The 24166-nt window shown below is 32.2% G+C and overlaps 2 protein-coding genes across 2 annotated transcripts; one reads left to right on the top strand and one right to left on the bottom strand.

The window, feature by feature from the left end:
- Window positions 1-715: 715 nt before the first annotated feature.
- On the top strand, window positions 716-3075 carry LOC114417238 (pectinesterase 2-like). The gene is made up of 2 exons (XM_028382375.1): window positions 716-1674; window positions 2145-3075. Exons 1-2 carry the CDS (start codon window positions 816-818, stop codon window positions 2831-2833), a joined length of 1548 nt encoding a protein of 515 aa, XP_028238176.1. The 5' UTR covers window positions 716-815; the 3' UTR covers window positions 2834-3075.
- A 334-nt stretch (window positions 3076-3409) lies between these two features.
- On the bottom strand, window positions 3410-6923 carry LOC114417230. The gene is made up of 3 exons (XM_028382363.1): window positions 6719-6923; window positions 5234-5628; window positions 3410-4536 (listed from the first exon to the last, which is right to left on the bottom strand). The coding sequence occupies exons 1-3, from the start codon at window positions 6748-6750 to the stop codon at window positions 3593-3595; spliced, it is 1371 nt and encodes a 456-aa protein (XP_028238164.1). The 5' UTR covers window positions 6751-6923; the 3' UTR covers window positions 3410-3592.
- Between the last annotated feature and the right edge of the window lie 17243 nt (window positions 6924-24166).

The following is a 24166-nucleotide window of genomic DNA, read 5'->3' as shown; positions in this document are numbered from 1 at the left end:
GAAGTAAACATAATTTTTTTAATTTATTAGGAATTAAAATAAAATATTAAGGATAAAAAATAAAAAATATTATTTTATTAAAGAGTTAATACAAAGTAAAAATTTATTAAAGAACAAACACACAAATCTAATATTAAAAATAAAAAATATATTTAAGCCTAAATAATTTAAATTAATTATTTGAAACAACCATGCACTACTTCCCACGTGCACAACATCCACTGATAATGTAGTCCTTCTCATAGTCATTATATTACAAACCTATGTGCTAATTAATCCTAACTGTCGAATGTCAATAACTATCATATCCAAAACTATTAGCCACCCTCCATAAAAGACATGTAACAAAAAGAACATGAATACATATTTGGCTGCTAAAATATTCCCTAGATTGTCAAGTCAAAGACTATATGCAGATTGAAAGTCAAGACGTACATATGCATATATCAGCCATATTTCAATCATTGTGCCAATAACTTCCATGTTGATTGTGAATACAACCGATAGTGGTTGTATATTTAATTAATTAATTAATTCTAAGTTCTAACAGAAGAATATGCATAGCCAATTAGCCATGGAGAAGCAAAAGGCGACAAGCAAATAGAAATCAAAGTTTGTAGATTCCATATAATTGATTCCATCATTACCCCTCCCATCTTCTTCTATATAAAGGCACACGATTAAGACATGCAACGCACATTCAATTTCTGTTCAATCAAACCCTTCTCTCACATAACCATCATCTTCATCATTCACTATCAATTTTCAAAGTACTATTTATTATAGCCATATAGAAGCTAGCATAACCAGAAACCATGAAAGCTTTTCGCCTGCTCCTAGCACTACTAATTCCTTTTTTACTATCCTCTTTTGTTTCTGGTTATTCTTGGAATGAGGTTAAACTTTGGTGCAACCAAACCCCAAACCCTCAACCATGTGAGTATTTCTTGAGCAATAATCCTACTTATCAATACAAACCCCTCAAGCAAAAATCTGATTTCCTCAAACTTTCATTGCAACTTGCTCAAGAGAGAGCACTCAAAGGCCATGAAAACACTCTCTCACTTGGCTCTAAGTGCCGAAACCCACGTGAAAGAGTTGCTTGGGCTGATTGTGTTGAGCTTTATGAGCAAACTATTCGCAAACTCAACCAAACCCTAAAGCCTAACACCAAGCTCTCCCAAGTTGATGCCCAAACATGGCTCAGCACAGCTCTCACTAACCTTGAGACATGCAAAGCCGGGTTCTATGAGCTTGGTGTTCAAGACTATGTTCTCCCTTTGATGTCCAACAATGTTACTAAGTTGCTGAGCAACACCTTGGCCCTTAACAAGGTTCCATACCAAGAACCAAGTTACAAAGAAGGGTTTCCAACATGGGTGAAGCCAGGTGATAGAAAGTTGTTGCAAGCTTCTTCACCGGCTTCTCGAGCCAACGTAGTGGTGGCAAAAGATGGCTCTGGAAGGTTCACAACAGTGAGTGCAGCTATAAATGCAGCTCCAAAGAGTAGTAGTGGAAGGTATGTGATATATGTGAAGGGTGGGGTGTACGATGAACAAGTTGAGGTGAAAGCAAAGAATATAATGTTGGTTGGAGATGGTATTGGAAAGACTATAATCACAGGTAGCAAAAGTGTTGGAGGAGGCACCACAACCTTCCGTTCAGCCACTGTTGGTAAGCTTTTTATATTTTTTTATTATTGTTAATTAATTCTAATCATTTCTTAGGTTTTATGTTTGACTGTGTTACATAAAAATAATTTAAAGAAAATTACCAAAATTTATTTAAATTGTCTATAAGAATCAGATTTCATGATAAAATTGTAAAAAAATGATTATGGTATTATTTTTTTAAAATTGATGAGTTTTATTTTTCCAGTGGATAAAACGAGAAAATGAAAACTGATTAAAATATAACATATAATTAAGCCGTTAATTTTAATCTGTTTTTAAAATCTTGCATATTTGAAAAGAAAAACTTTTTTCATAATAATAAAAATAATCTACGACTATAATCTGATTTTCACCAATATTATTAAAAAAAAAAAAGTGAGCATAACAGTTTTGATCAATAGTATCTTGCGTATTTGAAAAGAAACTTTTATTGCACTTAAAAGAGACTTAACTATGAATTAATTTTTGCAGCTGTAGTTGGGGATGGATTTATAGCTCAAGGTATCACATTTAGGAACACCGCTGGTGCAAAAAACCACCAAGCTGTAGCATTGCGTTCTGGATCGGACTTGTCAGTGTTTTACAAATGTAGCTTTGAAGGTTACCAAGACACATTATATGTCCACTCTGAGAGGCAATTCTATAGAGAGTGTAACATTTATGGCACTGTTGACTTCATATTTGGCAATGCTGCAGTTGTGTTACAAAACTGTAACATATTTGCAAGAAACCCTCCCAACAAAGTCAACACAATCACTGCCCAAGGCCGAACCGACCCAAATCAAAACACTGGAATTTCCATTCACAATTCAAGAGTCACAGCTGCATCAGATTTGAGACCAGTTCAAAACTCGGTTAGGACTTATCTTGGAAGACCATGGAAGCAATATTCAAGAACAGTTTTCATGAAGACTTATCTTGATGGCTTGATCAACCCTGCGGGTTGGATGGAATGGAGTGGTAACTTTGCATTAGACACGCTTTATTATGGAGAGTACATGAACACTGGTCCAGGTTCTTCTACTGCTAGACGTGTTAAATGGTCTGGTTATCGTGTCATAACTAGCGCTTCTGAAGCCTCAAAGTTCAGTGTTGCAAATTTTATTGCTGGAAACGCATGGCTACCTTCCACCAAAGTGCCTTTTACCCCTTCTCTTTAATTAAGTGATGTTTGTTGTTATTTGTTGATTGTTTGATTAATTAATTTCATTTCTTTCATTCGTTGTGATTGTTAAAATAATCTTCTCCTAGCATGCTGATACATTTGGAAACTTGTACAATCGATAAAATAGCTTTATTTTGTTGTGGCTTTCATTTTTATTTTGAAAGATTGTATTGAGATTCACATGTTCCTCAATTGTGTAAGAAGTTATTATATATACTTGACTCGTGTCTTTTAGTAGATAACATGTTTGAAGACGTGCTAGAAAACGCTTCTCAAACCTGCTGGCAATGCCAAGAAGTTATTATGCAGTTTTGAATTACTACATGTCCATAGTTCTGACTAATCTCTACATCAGATATATATATTCGAGTTTTTCGATTTAGAAATAAGAATATCACTTAACTACATATCACGATGAGATTAATTAAAACCCTGATAGTCTGAAACAATTTAACAATTTCTCCCAAATGCATAGGACGGGAGAGCAAATTAAATGAATCTGTATTTCACTGGAGATCAATAAACACTTGGTATAAAACCCAACAACCTTTAAAAATAAAATAAAGGTGTCTGCAGAACAATTAATTTGTATATTTTAACACAAATCCGGCGATTGTCACAGTCAAAGGCCACATGATTTGGCACAACTTACATAGATGTAGTCCCATTAGTTAGAAATATAGACAGATCAGTCTCATAGCTAGTTATCCAGAAAGAGCTTTTTATCAAAATGAGAACCTGTGCAATAGTTTGATTAAAATTTTAGCCCTCTTATATTGATGAACTTTTTTTGTATCTCAGCTACACGCCGGGCAGAGTTGGCTTTCTTCATCTCCCATTTTGATTTTTCAGATAATCCATGATTAATCTCCCCAACAAGGGATAGAATTGAGTTGGCAACACCTGCTTCCCCAGAAGTCAGCTCAACTTTACCCTTTTGCATGCTTTCTAGAGCAGCAGATAATTCGCTCCGTTTTGATTGAAGTTGCCGGATTTGATCATCAATTTCTTGGATTGCCAAAGTGTTTCTATCCATTTCGGACTCTCTCTGAGCTACTTTTTCCTTGTAGTCATTTTTCAGACTAAGAACTTTACGTTTCTTTGCCTCCAAGACACCTAAGAATTTGTCTGCCTCTTCAATGTCCCCCTTGGCCTCAAGAAAGGCCTCACTGACTAATGGAAGTTGTTCCACCAACTTTACCTGTGCCAGTTGCTCAACACTGAGTGTAGGATCTTTGCGAATTTGTGATGCAAGTGTCGCAACTTCTACCACAACATCATTACAAGAGAGAAGAGAAGGGAAGTCTACATCAAGAAGGAAAGAAAGCTTTTTCTTGCAATACTGTATAATTTCATTATCTAGAGTGGCATGATCCGGTGAATTCTCCAAGGTATCAAGATTCTCCAGAACATTGATTGCTTTGGGATCTTTCTCTACCGCTGTCTGCATAGCAGATCCTTCTTCAGAATCTGAGATGCCTTTTGAATTCTCAGTTGAATCAACTCTTGCCTCTTCGTCGTCCTGATCGCATAAATCAATGACAATATTTGCATCCTGATCAGGCACTATATGTGGACGAAGATGAAGTAGTTTGGAAGATTTCCGAGTTGGTTGACTGCAGATTTGTATTTTCCGTTTTAACTTGGTGCCAATCTGTTCTGTGGCATTGCCAGCTTCTTCAGTCTCCAGTGACTTCACTGGAGGGGTAATGGGCAAAGATTGTAGAGTTAGAAGGCCATATATATATATATATATCAAATAATAAGAAATATATCGAATAAACAAACATAAGCAATATATAAAACGAAGAAGGGACAACAAAAGTTGCAAGGATATTAGAGCTAGAAGTCAAGTTCCTCAGTAATAGATAAGAGGATCCCAACTTATTTCACAAACTTGAGACCAAAAATAGTCTTGATTTGCTCATTTCAGGACTAAAATATTCATCTCATCACCTTCCATTTCCAAGCTATTCAGAAAGACAACTGACCCACCACACATAAAAAATAAACAGAAGAAATATACAAAATATAAGTTACCACTAGCATAGCATCCTATTAGTCTATTAATCACCCCCATACAAGGAGAAGTATAAGCAAGAGAGGCCATCAACAAATAATAAAGGTCTCCAACCATGTTGGTGGGAGTAAATGTTGAACAATTTAGGGGATCATGACAATCATGGAGGAAAAGCATCGACTCAATACTAAGCAAACCAAGACAAGTAGAAGGTTATTTGTGCAGGAACAAAATTGGAAGACTTTATAAACTACCACAAATCAAGACAATGCCAAAATGCAAATAATTAAAAACAAAAAAACTAGACAAAAATGGATGAGAAAATAGAAACACAAGGTTGAAAAGAAAATTGCAAAACTGTAATTTTAAGCTAACCTTTTCGGGGAGTTTTCTTGGTAGCGGGGATCTTCCAGCTAAATAAACCAAAGAATGCTTCAATTCCCATGTTAGGAAAATTTGATTCAATGTATCGCTCAACATCACGCTTGGTTCTGAAGCTCTGTCTCTTGTGAGAAGATATCTGAAGAGACTTTGGAAGATAAAGGTGTCTATCACAAAAATGTCCAGCATTGGAGGTCCTTTTCAATACTTTCCAGCCCCATACATCACTAGGATTAGGCCACCCTTCAGGTGCATATGGCAAACCTTGACCAGAAGAATTAGGTGACACTGGTTTAAGATCAAAAGTTCTCTCCTTTGTCAAACTCAAATCATCACAAACATTGCTTTCAATTGGAGAGTCACAGTCACTCCCTTTTTCTTCCTGACAACTGCAATAACACAAGACAGTGTCAAGTGTCAACTGCTGAAAACTACGTCCATCCAACCCTACTACTCAAGTCACTTCCATTGTCCAAATTTCAGCCAACTAGTGTAAAGGTGATCACAAAATACTCTTTTTACACAAGGGTTAAAAGTTGCAGGCTTCATTCACCACTTAGGAATTGAGCTAAATATGTTAAATAAATATCATGATCATGGTCTAACAAGTAGTGCTTAACATAAACTCATTGTGATTCAACACAATTGTCGCATGAGTTCAACAACAAAAGTAAAAGAACGGTTTTTTAAACTCCAACAAGGCAAAATAAAAAGATTTACTATGAAAAAAAATACTATTAGGATCCATATCTTGATTGTGTTTCTTGGTTATGTTATGCAGCATGATGCTCTGACAATTAGAATCTTAAATCCAGTAAGGAAGCCAGGGTGTGTACCAGCCCATTAGGATCCATAGTTTAAAGAATTAGTCTGAAAATCTATTATGTTTAAAAACAAACACTTTTTTAGACAACGACAATAAAAGCCTCATTGAAATCTCTCTTACCATCTTCAACAACAAGTAACAACATTATCAAAAGGCTTACCCCACTTTTTCAAAATGAGGAACAAAAAGTTTCTCAAAAAATTAATTGTCTTTAAAATAAGTTAAACCAAGAATGGATGGCCTTTAAAACAGGACTGTTTTCAACAAGCAGAATTTTTATATAGAAGCACCAAGATTTTCAAGCATGATATGGTAACATTTAAGTCTAAACGGGTATGGTGTAAGATCTTCATGGAACACAAAGAAATTGATATGAACAACCCATATAGGTTCAAGTTGACATAAACGAGCTATATAAATTTTTTAGTCCAAATAAATATATAATCTGGACCTTAGTGGCGTCCGCAGCAAGCTATGTAATTTTTTTGTCCAAATAAAGAGGCATGCATGATTTTTATATTCTTAGTGTTCTTGATCAGCAGACTGTTTAAACCCAAAAAAAAAAAAAGAAGTAAAAACTTGGTCTTTTTTTAACAGAAGAGAAAAATTGTGCATTACCAAACAAGAGGGAGGGGAAAAGGTGAGAACTTTACCTGGTGGGAGTGGAAGTGTCTGAGAGAGCCATGGAGGGAAAATGTTACGAAGTATGGAGATGAGTTTCTAGTCTAGTTTCTAACAGAGAAAAGAGAAGATGGGATTGCGACAAATGTAGTACTTGCATTGGGTGCGGTATAAGTGTTAGTGTATTACAACTACAAGTATAAATGCCTCCTGTGATTTAGTTAACATGCTTGCAAAATGGGGTGCACCCACAAGGTTTTGAGCGAAGATATTTAAATACACAAATTACCAACACCTGGTCAACAAACACTTTTTATTGGGTGTCTAAGAATTTTTTTTAAATTTTTCCTAAAGTTTTAATAGGTTCAAAGACTTTACTAACACAAAGGTTATTTTCAACATTAACTCCGCCTCTCTTACAACTTATTTACCCTCAAATTTTCTTTCTATAATTTTATTATTCATTATATTATTTAAGGTAAAATATATTTGAAGTGTATTAAAATTTAAAAAAATATTAATTTGGTCCTTACAAAAAAAATTATATTTTCAACAATTTTTATGATCCTTCATGATAATTCCATCAGATGTTAATCTGACATGACTAATAGACTTACATATGTTATATGATTACAAATGAATTAAACAATTTGTAGCAATTAAAATTTCTCAAAATGAATTAAATTATTTTTTGCACCTAAAACCCTCCAAAATCTATAATTTTTCATCACTTCCTGTATGATTTTCTTGCACTTCCTGATGAGATTAGGATGGAAGGTAAAACAACACTGGGTTCTGGTGTCTTCTGAGTGTGCTTGAAAAGGTAAAGAGACAAAGTAATTAAGTCTATTAGTCATGTAGGAGAATCATCTAACATAGTTACCATTAAGGACCATAAAAAATATGTTTTATTCTTATAGGAATCAAATTAATAAAAAAAAATACTATGATGACCAAACTATATTTTTTTAAATTTTATAGGACCAAACATATTTTATCCTATTACTTATTACATTATTAAAATCTTTATTATAATGAGGTATATGTTGATGCATGTTGGAGTATAAGTGTGAGGCAAAGTTTCACATCATATAGAAATGAGAAGATTGAGCATCATATAAGTGAAGGCAGGACCCATAAACCAGAACCTTAAGGTTTTGGATTAAGGTGTGGTGTCAGGTCTATTTAGATGGTTGTTCATGGCTCATTGGTGTAAATCTCCCCGGTGTTTATCCCCATCAATTTCCTAACAATTGGTATCAAGCCGATGGTTCGACTTGGTGATCGATTCAGACGAGTAAAATGGCGATGGTGAATCCTTAGCTTGGGGATTCTCTCAGACACATAACAATTGGTATCCATGGAAATCCCTTGTATTGAAAGTCTTTTGGACGGGTGAGTCCATGCATGGAAGCCATACAGTGGATCCCACAGGTGTTGTGGCGGTGTAAGATATTAGAGTATGTTGGCGTCAATGACTAGATGAGTCGGGAGAACCACGGTTAAGCTCTAAGTGCAACCATTGAATACTCGTATAAGAATGAGAAGGTTGAGAACCATATAAATAAAGAAAAGACTCATAAACCTGAGCCTTAAGGTTTTGGATTAAGGTGTGGTGTTAGGTTCACTTATATGATTATTCACGGCTCATGGGTAAATCTCCCTAGTGTTTATCCTCTCAGTTGCACACAACAATACAATACTTGGTAATTTTTCAACGACAAAACACATGGTAGTATTTACTATTTACTTGTCTCTTCTAAGGATCTATATCGGAAATTCCAATGTATGCACTAATTTCTAAATACCTTTTGATTTGTACTGCGCTTGAACTCCTCTCATTAGACTTTTATGAAATTTTGCTAACATACCTTCCACCTTTTAGACCATCTTCAAAGTTACTAATATTTTAGAAGTTCTTATCAATTTGTGATTAGTTCTTAATAAGAATCAATTGTTGGAGGATATCCTAGATAAAGATGTGGGGTTATTGGTGGGATCCATTTAATTTAAGTAACTTTTTGGAGGTGTTGGGTTGGACAAGTGAAGTATTCTGAATTGTTTAAATTTAAAAATGTAAAAGTGAATAATGTATACAAGTGGGACCATTTAAGAACTCAAAAAGAAGTGTTGGGTGTGGTGATGTTATTAGGACACAATGATATCAACACTTCTAATTTTTTTATTGGATCAACACTTCAAATTCTATCACTTAACATTTGTATGGTTACGCAGAAGATAAGGAGAGAGGGTAAAAGAGCTAGCACAGAATTAAAAGGATATTGGGATATGTGTGTGGTTTGATAGGAGCGAAGAGCGAAGAAGCATGGAGAAAAAATGAGTAAATAGTTAGTTTTTTCCATCAATGTGTAATTTGCTGACAAATGTGCCTTTGAAAGATGAAAATACAAAATTTAGTCCCTGAAAATGTAAAAAGTGGGACAAATATATCATGTCGTTAACTTCCATCCGTCATTGTTAATAAAGTCGCCTACGTGGCACAGAAGGACAAATTTATCACTGAAATGATTGTCAACGTGGATTGTCAGCATAAGGTCATATTTGTTATAATATTTTTTTGACTTTTCGTCTTCCGACTCCGCTGCCAAATGGGTCCCTGAAAGATGAAAATACAAAATTTAGTCCCTGAAAGTATAAAAAGTATGACAAATATATCCGAACGTTAATAATAGATTGTAACTTATTATTATTATTATTATTGTTATTGTTATTATTATTATTATTATTATTATTATTATTATTATTATTATTATTATTATTATTATTATTATTATTATTATGTGTTTGTAATTTACTGCTATTCGTTTAGTACTTATGCAATATATTTTTGAATTATCTTTTAATATATATATTATTATTATTTTGATTTTCTCGTCCAACCTCAATCTTTATTGTTAAAAAAAACTTATATTTTATAATTTTATCAAATTTCTACTAAATTTCTCACTTTTAATCTTTAAAATTATTCTACATCCCAATTCCAACTTAAGTACTCTAATATTTAGATTGAAATTAATATGTCAAGTGTTTCGAGTAGAAAAAACACAACAAGTCGCATGAGCAAACTTATTTATTTATTTATTTTTTAAAAAATAATATAATCAACTATTTTTTTAAAAGGAAAGTCTCAGAAAAATTTAAACTAGATAGAACTAAATTAAAATTATAAATCTTTTTCCTTAATCAATAAAATGTATATATATACCTCAAATATGAAAGAATCACGTGGATAAACCTTATGTGCTTCTACTTAAGACAACACTTATTATACATAACATGAATGAAATGAAAAACAGTTACTAACAAATAAAGAACCCAAATAAATTTAAATAAAAAAAATACAATAATGCTCAAACTAATATAGAGGTTAGGAATGCTTCAATTCCTATGTTTTAAGCTAACCATTTTGGGGGGTTTTCTTGGTAGTGGGGATCTTCCAGCTAAATAAACCAAAGAATGCTTCAATTCCAATGTTAGGAAAATTTGATTCAATGTATCGCTCAACATAACGTGAAGCATGTAAAGCATGTAAAGCCCACTAATCCAAGATCAAGTTCAAGATTCTCCACTAAGTGTGCTTAGGTGTCACGAGGCATGTAAAGCATGAAAGACATGCACAAAGTGTGACTATATGATGCGATAATGAGGTGTAACAAGCAAATGCTCACCTCCCCCTCTAAAATTTAATTGGATTGGGCTTCTCCCAATTCAATTAAATTTATTTTCCAACACACACATCAAATATTCACTTAATGTATGTGAAATTATAAAACTATCCCTAATACAAAAACTAGTCTAGTTGCCCTAAAATACTAGGGCTGAAAAATCCTACATTTCTATGGTACCCTACCTACATTATAGAGCCCTAAATACAAGAACAAAAAATAATGAAACCTTAATCTAATATATACAAAGATAAGTGGACTCATACTTAGTTGATGGGCCCGAAATCTACCCTAAGGCTCATGAGAACCCTAGGGTCTTCTCTTGCATCTCTGACCTAATCTATTTAGATTCTTCTATCCAATGCCCTTGCAGGGTAGGATTACATCATACCCTCCCCTTTGAAAAGGATTTGACCTCAAATCCCAAGATTCTTGAAACTCTAGGCCTTTTTCCTCAACACCTCTAAAAAGAACAAAAACATATATATTAGTGGTGTTTGGTATGTTGAAGTAAGGTAAGGTCTAAAAATCCATTTCCTGGGCATCTTCCCATGAAGGAACATGGTTCCTCACCAACTCAATGAGTGATGCTACAAGTATAGAAAAATATGGGACAAGCCTTTTGTAAAAGTTTGTTAAGTCATGGAAGCCCTAAATTTTCCTTATACTTGGTGGAGTGGGCTATTCAGGAATGACCTTTATTCTCTTAGGGTTCATGGGAACCCCTTGATCAATATTTAAAAAATTAAGAAAAGTAATGCAATAAAACATACCTTTTTCTATATTTTCATGTTGATTATTCCTACCAAAATGTATGACAAACCTAAGGTGTTCCATATGAGTACCTAAGTTTGTATTGAAACTAAAAATAAGAACAAACCTATCTAATGAGTCCCTATGTACACAAATCATGAAGATGTTGGGTGAACGAGTGATTTTACAAAAGAGGGTTGCACCACTCAAAACATTCATCATACCACCTATTTTAGGGATTTGGTGCCTAATAATACCTATTTTGGGCACCAACAAAGCACAAGGATTTAAGCTCTTGCGAACCAAACCCTAATCCAACAACTCCTTTACTTGAGGAATAAACTCAAGCCCAAGAGGTGTGGCAATGCTAACAAGTGTCTCTTTACAAAGGAGAAAATGTGGAGGTTGTCTAAGAGGGGAAATTTCTTTAATATTTGTCTTTATTTCAAAATGTCTTTCCTTCTTAGCTAACCTCTTGGAGGAGACACTTACCTCCTTACACTCCTCCTTAATCATTAAAGGTTGTTCTTCTTCTTGGGGGTAGATTTCTTCACTAGATTCTTCCCATTTTGCTTCTTCACTTTCACTAGAGGAAGGTGAAGTAGTAGCCTCATCTTGGCTACTATAAATGTCTTGGCTTCTCATAATCATGCTTTTCTTGGTGGGGCATTGAGAAGTAATGTGTCCCCTTCCAAGACATTTAAAGCACTTTATAGAGCTAGTCTTTTCTCGCATACTAGTCTTAGGGGGTTACTTTTCTATTGTCTTCCCCATATCATCTCTGGGCTTAGAAGGTGCTGCCCCTAAGATGCCTAGACCTTGGTCTTTCTTTGGATAAGAATGAGATCTATAAGATTTTAAAGTAGACTTTCTTTTAAGTTTTTGCTCTACCCTTATTTCTTAATCTAAGTAAGCCTCTACCTTGTCTTTCCCATGGAAGTATGGGAGGTTAATGTTAGCCTCTTGAGGCTTTCTTTCATTTTCTCTCCTATGTGAGTGAGGTCTAAGATGTGACCTATGCCTTCCTTCATAATAGTCACGAAGTTCTTCACTTAGGCTCTTGCAAGAGTTATGACTACTATAGGAGGCATGTTTTTCTCTTTTCATTTCTTTCATTATTTTTCTTCTTTCTTCCTCTCTTATTTTCTCTCTTTCATCTTGACTTATTTCTTCCACTCTTTTTTTTCCTTTTTCTTTTCTCTCTTGTTTTTCTTTCCACAACTTAAGGGATCTCAACTCATCTAATATCTTATACAAGGGGTCCTTAGGAGTAGAACTCTCACCATTTGTTAAGGGTTTGAAAACAAAAGGTAAAAGAAACTATGGTTGAAACTAGCCAAAATAAACACTAAAAGAGGTTTCAAAGATAAGGTAAAAACTAATTGGTAAAAGGCAAGCTATCTAGGCGGTTTGGCAATGGAAGGTAAAGGAAAAAAAGCTATGAAAGTAAGCAAGAAATTAAAGTGCAAGAAATGCAAACTAGGCGGATCCTAAGAGTGTTTGGATGACCTCATTTAAGGTTCCCAACAAAACACTCACTATCCTAAGGGAAAATTGCCTAAAATTATTACACACAAATGGAAGTAGGGTGACCTATTGGAGGCTCCCAACTTACTTCCAATGAAAGGCCTTTTTGTTATAAAATTTGAAAGCAAAGCAAATTGCCAATTACAAAAAAAAAAGTCCTCAATTGTGGTAGCTATTCTCTCTTTGGTGTTTCACTCAATTTGGAGTGCTTCTTAGTCCAATAGCTCTTAAGGTGGTTGACCCCTTGCTTCTTGACTCAAATTCTTCAAGGGATGACACCAATCCTCCTTTCCAATTCCCTATATGGCAACTCACAAATAAGGAAACAAGGAGACAAGCAATAACCAAAGACCAAAAAATAAAATGAAATCTAAACCAATAGAGTTTTAACAAGACAACTTTTCAAGGATTATTCAACAATTAAAACAATGAAAAACACATAAAAGCAAACTAGGACTCAAAGAAAAACTTAGTATGGCTCTAGAGTAGAGTAAAAACAAACTAAAAAAAAGACTCAAGAAACCTCTAGTTTTGGCACTTGTTTTCAAACTAATTTTCAATTGAAATTTTAAAAATAAGATTGGTATAAAATAGGAATCAATTATAGAACAAATTTTGAGCCAAAACAACAAACACACTTTCCTTTCACTTTTTTTTCCTGGACACTGATTTTTCTGCCAACTTGTGTGATTTTTATTATTTTTTCCTTTTATCCAAATAGCTTGGTTATTTTTTTTTATAATTTTGGTCCAGATGTATAGAAAATTCAATAAAACTTTCAGCTAAAAATTCGTAGTGACCAATTCTCAGTAATTTTTACAAGTTCATATGTTCAAGTTGCCAGCACCAGCGATTTCAACCTAGAAATTAAGAGTAGTGTTTCTGTTGCTTAAGGCTTGGATAATTACAATTTGTGTTTGCTTATACTCAAATGTCTTGAATAACACAATTCAAGAGAGCTTAATACTTATTTGATTCACAAATCCAGCCACAACTCAGCACCACAACTCAACTTCATCATAGGCATCATGTAGGAAACTTGGAACACACAAAAAAAGTTCAACAACAAGACTACTTTTAGGAATTGATTTAGAACATGTTATGAACTAAATAACATGCATGAATTAGACTCAAAATTCAAAAGATAGGCTAAGAATGACAAGAATACATGAACAAATGTATCTAGAATTCAATCAACAAAATAAAAATTCAACCAAACTTAGAACATAATGTGACAATTATTATGACTAAACATGACTCTAAGACAACATAAATTAAGTGATTTACACTTAGATTTTTGTGTTTTTTTTTAATCAATATTTTGGAAGAAAATTTAGATCTAAAGGTTTAGCACAAGAAGATTATGACTGAAAAATGATAGAACCTAAAATCAACACAAAAACATGATTCAAGAGTAGATCTATAAAATTTGAGCCATAGAAATGCAAGAACAAGTGTAGATCTAAGATTTAATCGGTTTATTTTTTTGAATCTACTCTAAAAAGCACCAAACCACAAGACAATGTAGAATATACATGGAGAATAAGATGAATAACAAGGAATTAAAGTGAATTGGCCGAACAAAAAGATAGAGGAAGCAAAAGAACATCACCTAGATGAAGATACTCTTGATACCACATGATGTAGCTCCATGTGAAGCTTGTACGCCTTGGATCTTCTTCATCAATGGAGTCCTTTGCTTCTTGAATTTTGATGGCAGCGGAATGGAGAAGGAGAAAGATGATTGGAGACGCCACTTCAAGGAGAAGATGAGTTTAGAAGAAGCTCACCACCATGGGAAGCCATGGATAAGAGCTTGAAGGTAGGAGAAGATGAATGGGGGAAGAGGGAGAGAAGGAGCACGAAATTTATGCCTCAAAAGAGATCTGAACTTTGAAGTTTAATTCTCAAATGATCAAAGTTGAAAAAATGCACACACATGACCTCTATTTATAGCCTAAGTGTCATACAAAATTGGAGGGAAATTTGAATTTCTATTCAAATTTCACTTGAATTTCAAATTGAATTTGTGGAGCCAAATTTTGGAGCCAAAATTTCACTAATTATGATTAGTGAATTTTATTTATGGTTCAGCCTACTAATCCAAGATCAAGTCCAAGATTCTCCACTAAGTGTACTTAGGTGTCATGAGGCATGTAAAGCATGAAGGACATGCACAAAGTGTGACTATATGATGCGACAATGGGATGTAGCAAGCAAATGTTCATCTCCCCCTCTAAAATTTAATTAGATTGGGCTTCTCCCAATTCAATTAAATTTATTTTCCAACACACACATCAAATATTCACTTAATGCATGTGAAATTACAAAACTACCCCTAATACAAAACCTAGTCTAGGTGCCCTAAAATACAAGGGCTGAAAAATCCTACATTTCTAGGATACCCTACCTATATTATGGAGCCCTAAATACAAGACCCAAAAATAATAAAACCTTAATCTAATATGTACAAAGATAAGTGGCCTCATAGTTAGCCCATGGGCCTGAAATCTACCCTAAGACTCATGAGAACCCTAGGGTCTTCTCTTGTATCTCTAGCCCAATCTACTTAGAGTCTTCTATCCAATGCCCTTACGGGGTAGGATTGCATCAACCCTTCATGTGCATATGGCAAACCTTGACCAGAAGAATTACGTGACACTAGTTTATGATCAAAAGTTCTCTCCTTTGTCAAACACAAATCATCACAAACACTGCTTTCAATTGGAGAGTCACAGTCACGCCCTTTTTCTTCCTGACAACTGCAATAACACAAGACAGTGTCAAGTGTCAACTGCTGAAAAGTATGTCCATCCAACCCTACTACTCAAGTCACTTCCATTCTTCAAATTTCAGGCAACTAATGTAAAGGTGATCACAAAATACTCTTTCTACACAAAGGTTAAAAGTTGCAGACTTCATTCACCACTTAGGAATTGAGCTAAATATGTTAAATAAATATCATGATCATGGTCTAACAAGTAGTGCTTAGCATAAACTCGTTGTGATTCAACACGATTGTTGCATGAGTTCAACAACAAAAGTAAATGAGCGGTTTTTTAAACTCCAACAAGGAAAAATAAAAAGATTTACTATGAAAAAAAATACTATTAGGATCCATATCTTGATTGTGTTTCTTGGTTATGTTATGCAACATGATGCTCTTACAATTAGAATCTTAGATCCTGTAAGGAAGCTAGGGTGTGTACCGGCCCATTAGGATCCATAGTTTAAAGACTTAATTTGAAAATCTATTATGTTTAAAAAGAAGCACTTTTTTAGACAACGACAATAAAAGCCTCATTGAAATCTCTCTTAACATCTTCAACAACAACAAGTAACAACATTATCAAAAGGCTTATCCCACTTTTTCAAAATGAGGAACAAAAAGTTTCTCAAAAAATTAATTGTCTTTAAAATAAGTTAAACCAAGAATGGATGGCCATTAAAACATGAGTATTTTCAACAAGCAACAATTTTATATAGAAGCACCAAGATTTTCAAGCATGATATGGTAACATTTAAGTCTAAACGGGTATGGTGTAAGATCTTCATTGAACACAAAGAAATTGATATGAACAACCCATATAGGTTCAAGTTGACATAAACGAGCTATATAAATTTTTTAGTCCAAACAAATATATAATTTGGACCTTAGTGGTGTCCGCAGCAAGCTATGTAATTTTTTTGTCCAAATAAAGACGCATGCATGATCTTTATATTCTCAGTGTTCTTGATTAGCAGGCTGTTTAAACTCAAAAAAAATAAAAACTTGGTCTTTTTTTAACAGAGAAGAGAGGAATTGTGCATTACCAAACAAGAGGGAGGGAAAATGAGGAATATAGAGGGGGAAAGGTGAGAACTCTACCTGGTGGAAGTGGAAGTGTGTGAGAGAGCCATGGATGGAAAATGTTACGAAGTATGGAGATGAGTTTCTAGTCTAGTTTCTAACAGAGAAAAGAGAAGATGGGATTGCGACAAATGTAGTACTTGCATTAGGTGTGGCATAAGTGTAGTGTATTACAATTACAAGTATAAATGCCTCCTGTGATTTGGTTAACATGATTGCAAAATGGGGTCACCCACAAGGTTTTGAGTGAAGATATTTAAACACTCACAAATTATCTAACACCTCAACAACATTTTTTATTATGTGTTTAACAATTTTTTCCTTAAAGTTTTCTAAAGTTTTAATAGGGTCAAAGACTTTAGTACCACAAAGGGTTATTTTCAACATTAACTGTGCTTCTCCTACCACTTATTTACCCTCAAATTTCCTTTCTATAATTTTTATTATTCATTATATTATATTATTTAAATTAAAATATGTTTGAAGTCTAGGAAATACTTGTAATAACGAACTTACAAAATAAATCTATTTATCATAAAGGGATTCATTGTTCGTGACTCTACTTCACCTTAATTGTTATTTGAACAAGTAAAGTTATGTCTTGGTCCGAGTGGGAATAGCATTTCTCTTCTACATGTCCATGGAGTTTTGAAAAATCCAAACATCTCAGAAATAGATAAAGAGATAGGAATTTATTGAACGAACCGCACTCCTTCTTATACGTCAGGAGTCCATTGATGAGAAGGGGCAGGGGAAAGCTTGAACCCAATTCCTACTTAAAATTTTGAAAAATATTAATTTGATCCTTATAAAATAAATTGTATTCTCAACATTTTTTCATGATCTTCCGTGATGATTCCATTAGGCGATAATCTAATATGGCTAACAAACTTACATGTGTAATTTGATTACAAATGAATTAAACAATTTGTGGCGGTTAAAATCCCTCAAAATGAATTAAATAATTTTTTGCATCTAAAACCCTCCAAAAATTGTAATTGTTCATCACTTCCTGTGCAATTTTCTCACACTTGCTGATGGGATTAGGAGGGAAGATAAAACAACAGTGGATTCTGGTGTCTTCTAAGTGTGCTTGAAAAGATAAAGTGATAAAATTATTAAGTTCGTTAGCCACGTAAGGAAACCATCTAACAAAATTACCATTGAGGACTATAAAAAAATATGTTTTATTATTATAGGAACCAAATTAATATAAAAAAATATGAGAATCAATTAATAAAATTGAAAATTTTACATTACAAAACATATTTTATCCTATTATTTATTACATTTTTAAAATATTTATTATAATGAGGTATATATTGATGCATGTTGTAGTACAAATATGAGGTAAAGTCCTACATCATATATGAATGTAAAAGTTGAACACCATATAAGTATAGACAAGACTCATAAATCAGAGTCTTAAGGTTTTGGGTTAAGACGTGATATTCCCGGGTGAGTTTTACACATTTGGGTAAAGTTGTAAGAAACCCATCACATTCTTTATAACCTTCATTTACTTATATATTTATAATTTAATGAATTTTATATTTTATATCTTGGAGAAAATGTTTCAATTCGATTGATATTGTCTATCATCAACAAAATATCATTTCATATTTTTATTATTTATTAATATACCAATATTTAGTTTATTTATTTATTTATTATTCGAGTTGTTGTTTGTTTCTTATTTTGTTAAAAAATAAATATTTTAAATGTATTTTCATATATCAATTACATGTTGATGTGTCGCATTGAAAAATTCATTCAGAATTATAAAGGTAATACATAAAAAAACATAACAACAAACATAATTGATGTTGGCGTTCAAAAGTTCAAGGGTCACTTCAGGCAAGTTGAAAACTAGTCATTGTTAACTAGTCGTTGTTGATGGTGCTATTTAATTGTTTAATTTGCTTTCATTCATTCACATATTTTACTTCTTCAATCTTCGTCTTGCAGTTTTCCTACCCCCGCTAACCCTTAAAATGGCTTGAAATTCTAACTTCGATAGAGTTTGAAATCAAATTGTTTGTGAATCATTTCATGATATCACTAATGAAGAAATTATGAGATACTCATATGTGCAACAACAAGCAAAGAACAACAGTCGGCCTACACGAACAAGAACAACCATAAATCGCAATCGTGAAGACAAACATAGTTGCTTGATGAATGACTACTTTTCTGAAAATGGAGTATGCACAAAGACACAATTTCGAAGAAGGTTTCAAATGTGAAAGTAGTTGTTCCTTCTAATTGTAGACGCTCTCAGTAATCGTTATCCATATTTCCAATTGAGATATGATGCATCTGGTAGAAAGGAGCTTTCACCATTACAGAAGTGCACTGCAACAATTTTTATATTGACATAAAGATCACCTGCCAATAGTGTTGATGAGTATGTTAAAATTAGCAAAAGTACTACAGTTGAATGCTTAGAAGCTTTTGTAAAGGGTGTGAACGAGATATTTGAATATGAGTGCCTAAGAAGGCCTAACAACAACAACATCAATCGCCTACTACAAATTGGAAAGGCCCATGAGTTTTCAGGTATGCTGGTTTTATTAATTGCATACATCGGGAATAGAAAATTTGTCTAGTTACATGACAATGTCAATATCGTAGAGTTGATATATCATCGAAAATCCACAGTAATACTTGAAGTCGTCGCGTCACAAGACTTGTAGATATGCATATTTTAGGGTTGTAGGTTCAAACAATGACATTAATGTGTTAAACCAATCGTCTGTGTTTATTGAATTTTTGCAAGGCCGAGCTCCTCTAGTGCAATTTACAATTAATGGAATCTCATATAATATGGAGTACTATCTTGCAGATGACATTTATCCTGATTAGGCCTCATTTGTGAAAACCATCCCTATGTCCAATGAGAGAAAAGAAAATTATTTGTAAAATGGCAAGAAGCGGCAAGATAGGATGTGAAAAGAGAATTTGCTATGCTTAAATCTCAATTTGTAATTATATGTGGTCCATCGTGTAATTGGCAAATGGGTACCATGAACAACATAATTTTGGCATGCATTATATTTCACGACATGATTGTTCAAGATGAACAAGATACATGTAACATTGATGTTAATGACGATTATATTGATGAAGAGATTTCAAATATTGGTGTATCTCATGGTGCTCATCTTTACTTTGTTGCATACCTGCAAACAAGTCGTTATATGCATACAAAAGGAGTTCATCAACACTTCAAACAAACTTGGTGTAGCATATTTGAGAACATTTCAGTCACAATAATGATGAAATTTAATTTTTGTTGCTCAATGTCCATGTTTAAATTTTTTATGATCAATTTTATATATTATCATAAGTTTAAATTATATTGATTGATAAATACTTTAATTATTAATAAATTTTGTATTTTTGAATTAATTTTTTTTGAAATTGAAAAATATATAATTAACTATTTCAAAATAATTATAAATAAATATTAAAAGATGGGTTCCTTGTGGGGCCTAAAAAAATTGTTTAAGATCTCAAAATGAAATATATTATTGCAGTAAAAGTTTGAAGAAATCTTGAGAATAATGTAATATAATAGGACCCACAAAAAATATAATTAAGACTTTAAAATGAAATCTTGTATTGAAAATACTCTTACATCGAAGTCATTGTTGTAGGTAAGTAGTTAGATTTTTTTTTTCAATCTGGTTTTATTATTATGAATTATCAAATTTGATATATGAAAAAATGCATTGACGGATCGTGCATTCTGGACTAATGAACACATAAATCCATATGCAATGATCTGAAATGATCCGAAATCGTTGTTATATTTCGGAGTACACATTATGGAGCTATATATGCATTATTACGGAATGTATAATGCAGAATTTTACATATATAAAACATGTAATCCAAAAATATAAAGTTATTCCAGAATAATTGATCCGCAATTATGTGGGTACAATTTCAGAATCATCCGTAACACAAGTCTTTATGTATTGTGATCCAGATTATGGTTTCCAGATTATGGGATGCATGATCACCTTAAGAGACAATAAGGGTAATTTTGCCCATCGGAGAGTTTTTACTTTGTTATGGGATGCAGGAAGCAAAAGCCAAGAAAACCTTCAACACAAGTAGAAAATTCCTTTACAACAAGAGAAAAAAAAAAAACTTATCTAGGATTTGTTTAAATAAATTCTTCATAAGTAGTTTTAAGAGAGAGAAAAATTTAAGTGTATACACTTAAATTTTATATAATTTTTCTCATTTAATTTCTACTGAAGTTAAGATATTCTTTATCTCTTTCATTTACATTTTAGTATGTGCATAACACAGGACACACCTAGGTTACTTATCCTACTCAGTTTTTTTAGTAGAAAAATATTTTATTGGAATAAATTTATCCTAAGAACTTATAAAAAAATAATAAACTAAAATAAATTAAACTTCTCTTATAAATTAGAGAGATAAATAATCAAAATAAATATTTTAGAAGATAAATGAACAAAACCATTTAGTTACCCTATAAATTAAAGAGTTTAATTGTTATATATGATTAATATAAAGTTCCATGTCAATCAATAACAAATTATAATTTATGAGATGTCTGACTTTAATTTTAAGTTAATTAAAATAAGATTCAAACTTTTTAAACACATGAAATTTTATAATTCATTGACAGTGTAAATTTTTTTTACACTATCATTACACGTGCATACCAATTAAATCCTAAATTAAAATTAGATTATATATTTCAAAATTTTATAAAATTTCTTATATTGATTTTAACTTATAAAAAAATTGATTTAATTTTTTTTCTTATTTTGTAATTGTTTGTGCGGAAAATCATTCAAATAACAACTGATATAAAAAAAAAAAACAAGTTGACAAATATTTTCCACTGGGATTACTTGTTTGTCGTGATAGTAAACAAATGGAAAGAAAGTATTGATCATGTATGCGTGCCGAAACATAATATAACTTCGATGCAAGACATATAGAATTATTTTTTATCCTATATGAATATTGTGATACATAGGTTAGGAAAAAAAAAGAATTAATGTGATGAATAGTTTTTATTTATTAATGTAATAAATTTTTCTATTTTAATAAAAAAAATCTATTTTAAACTCTTTAACTTAGGATAAAAAATTAATATAATATTTTCTAAATCTAATTAAATTTGGATTTTCAAATATTTGTTTCTACTTTTATTTTCATATTACTTTTCTCAAAGAGTTGCTCTGAGTTGGAATATGCATTGGGCTGCCGTGTCTTAAGTGACCAAAACGCAAAGACGTATACCAAAATTTGGTACCCATCAATTTATTTAATTTTTTGTAAAGCTGACGGAGATGATGATGTATAATGTATGAAAAATATAATTACATTACATTAATAATTGTTTTTCCCCATAAAACTACTATTCCCTGCTCAATTTTAATTACAATAAAATACCTGATTTGGTATAAATAGTTGGGACTTCTCTTTTGAAGTTGGACTCCATGAATGAGCAGGCAATGATCCATGCCTTGGTTCTTTTAGTTGATTTTATTTTAAACCGATAATATATATCCTATGGAGAATAATTCAAATGTTTATTGTCATGATGAGATCGAATCTAACTTTCCCCTGTATATATGCGCGTCCGTGACTTGGAAGTTATATTTTGTTTGGCTTCGTTTATTCTCCAAGTTTGAATTTGCAGTACTTCTATCTTAAACTATACAAGTTGCATATATATCTCATCCATCATCACATGATTCAACGCAATTATTATAACGCGCTAATAACGTATGTCCCAGGTTCGCTTATATATTATACGCTAAATTGTATAGAAAACATGTACCACAAAAAAGATATTCATATGTACCAAAAAAAATTGTATAGAAAGTAAACAAATATTTATTAATTATAAAATTAGTTAGGAATAGTATGTTACATAATAATCGTATTAATTAGTTAACTCAAGATTAAAGTTGATATACTAATTACATTATTATTATTATTATTATTATTATTATTATTATTATTATTATTATTATTATTATTATTATTATTACAATGTAATTAGTATAATGTTCGATCCGTTGATTTAAGATACTCATTAAGATTAAATATATTAACTTGTTCGTTTGAGAGAAAATATTTCTTCTTTCCCAAATATTAAATTGAAAAGCATGTATCATGTATGTTGGACTGTCTTTTCAAATTTACAAATCCTACAAATTGTTTTACTACAATACTGCTTGTTGAAGACGTATTGTACTTTTGTAAAGTATTTTTATTTGTTATAACATTATTTACAGTCTGAGTTTTTGTTTTTAGTAATAACAAGAATAGTAGTAGACATTTTTTTATAGGCTATAGTGACTTCCTTATGTTTCTGAATGTATATATTAGTTGCAAATAATAATGGCGACAAAAAAAAATCGGATTAAACTTTCAATTATCAAATTTCAATATTATTTCAATAATCATATTTCACTGTTAGGTTTTAAATGTCCCTAATCATATATAATTTCAATAATCATATTTAATTGTTGGGTTTTAACAGTCTTTTCAGTTACAATTTAGCCATCACAAGAATATTTAAAATTATAAAATTAAAAAAGAATCCCTTTGCGAAGAATGTTAAAAAAATTGTACTCAAATTGAGGGTTACTTTATATCGATGCATTTCAATCACAAAATCCTAAATTTTGCAGCAAATGGGTTATAATATCAGGGGCACTGATGACGAGGACATGGAGTGATCGATATTGCAAAAGAGATAAGACACAAACAAGAAGTGATTTTTGACTAGCTTCTAGTGAGAGAGATATATGAATAAATTGAATACACACCGAATAAGAAAGATCCAAAGGCTATGCAAGATCATTCAATAGTTGAACATGACTTAAATAAATTAATTAATACTATTTATAACAACAAGATTCATCTACTTTTGTTAGATCATAACTTAAGAATTTCATAGTTAAGCGTCTTGGGCTTGAAGCAATATGGGATGAGTGACCTTTTGAAATTTTTTAAAAAAAATGTGTAAGTAAGAACAAAATACACTAAAAAGTTTTGTGTTGATTTGTGGTGATAGACAACAATTTTGAAAGTAGTCAAATGATACAAGTAATATTAGAGGAGACCTCTATCTCAATATGGTGTGGTTCAAGGGCAAACTAAGTAGAAGTTGGTAAGCATGTAACATCTTGCTTGTTGGAGTACAAGTGAGTTATTGGTGAAAATCTCATTGATGTTAACCCCCCCTTATTGTCCAATGCCATGTTCTGATGAGGATAGAAAGTGATTGCCGGTGCCAAAAGAAATGAGGCACAGGCAAGGAGTAACTCATGACTAGCTTCCAACAAGATGAATACATGAATGAATTGAATAGACACCCAAATAAGAGAGATCCGAAGGCCATGTGAGTATGAGACTATTCAGTTAAAAATAACTTAAATGAATTTATTAGTATTATACTTATAACAACAAAATCCATATACCTTTTTATAGTTTATTACTTAAGAATTTGACATATAAACATTTTTTACTTGAAATAATTATGAGACCTTCAAAGTAAACAAATGTTACATGGATTATGTCATACTTGTTATAAAAAGAAAAGGTTTCTCCAACTTAAAAACGACCTAATGCGCTTTTTGGATAATTATTATGCATAT

This window comes from Glycine soja, chromosome 1 (genome assembly GCF_004193775.1).
Source record: "Glycine soja cultivar W05 chromosome 1, ASM419377v2, whole genome shotgun sequence".
Taxonomy (NCBI): domain Eukaryota; kingdom Viridiplantae; phylum Streptophyta; class Magnoliopsida; order Fabales; family Fabaceae; genus Glycine; species Glycine soja.
This window is presented reverse-complemented; position numbering and strand designations above follow the sequence as displayed.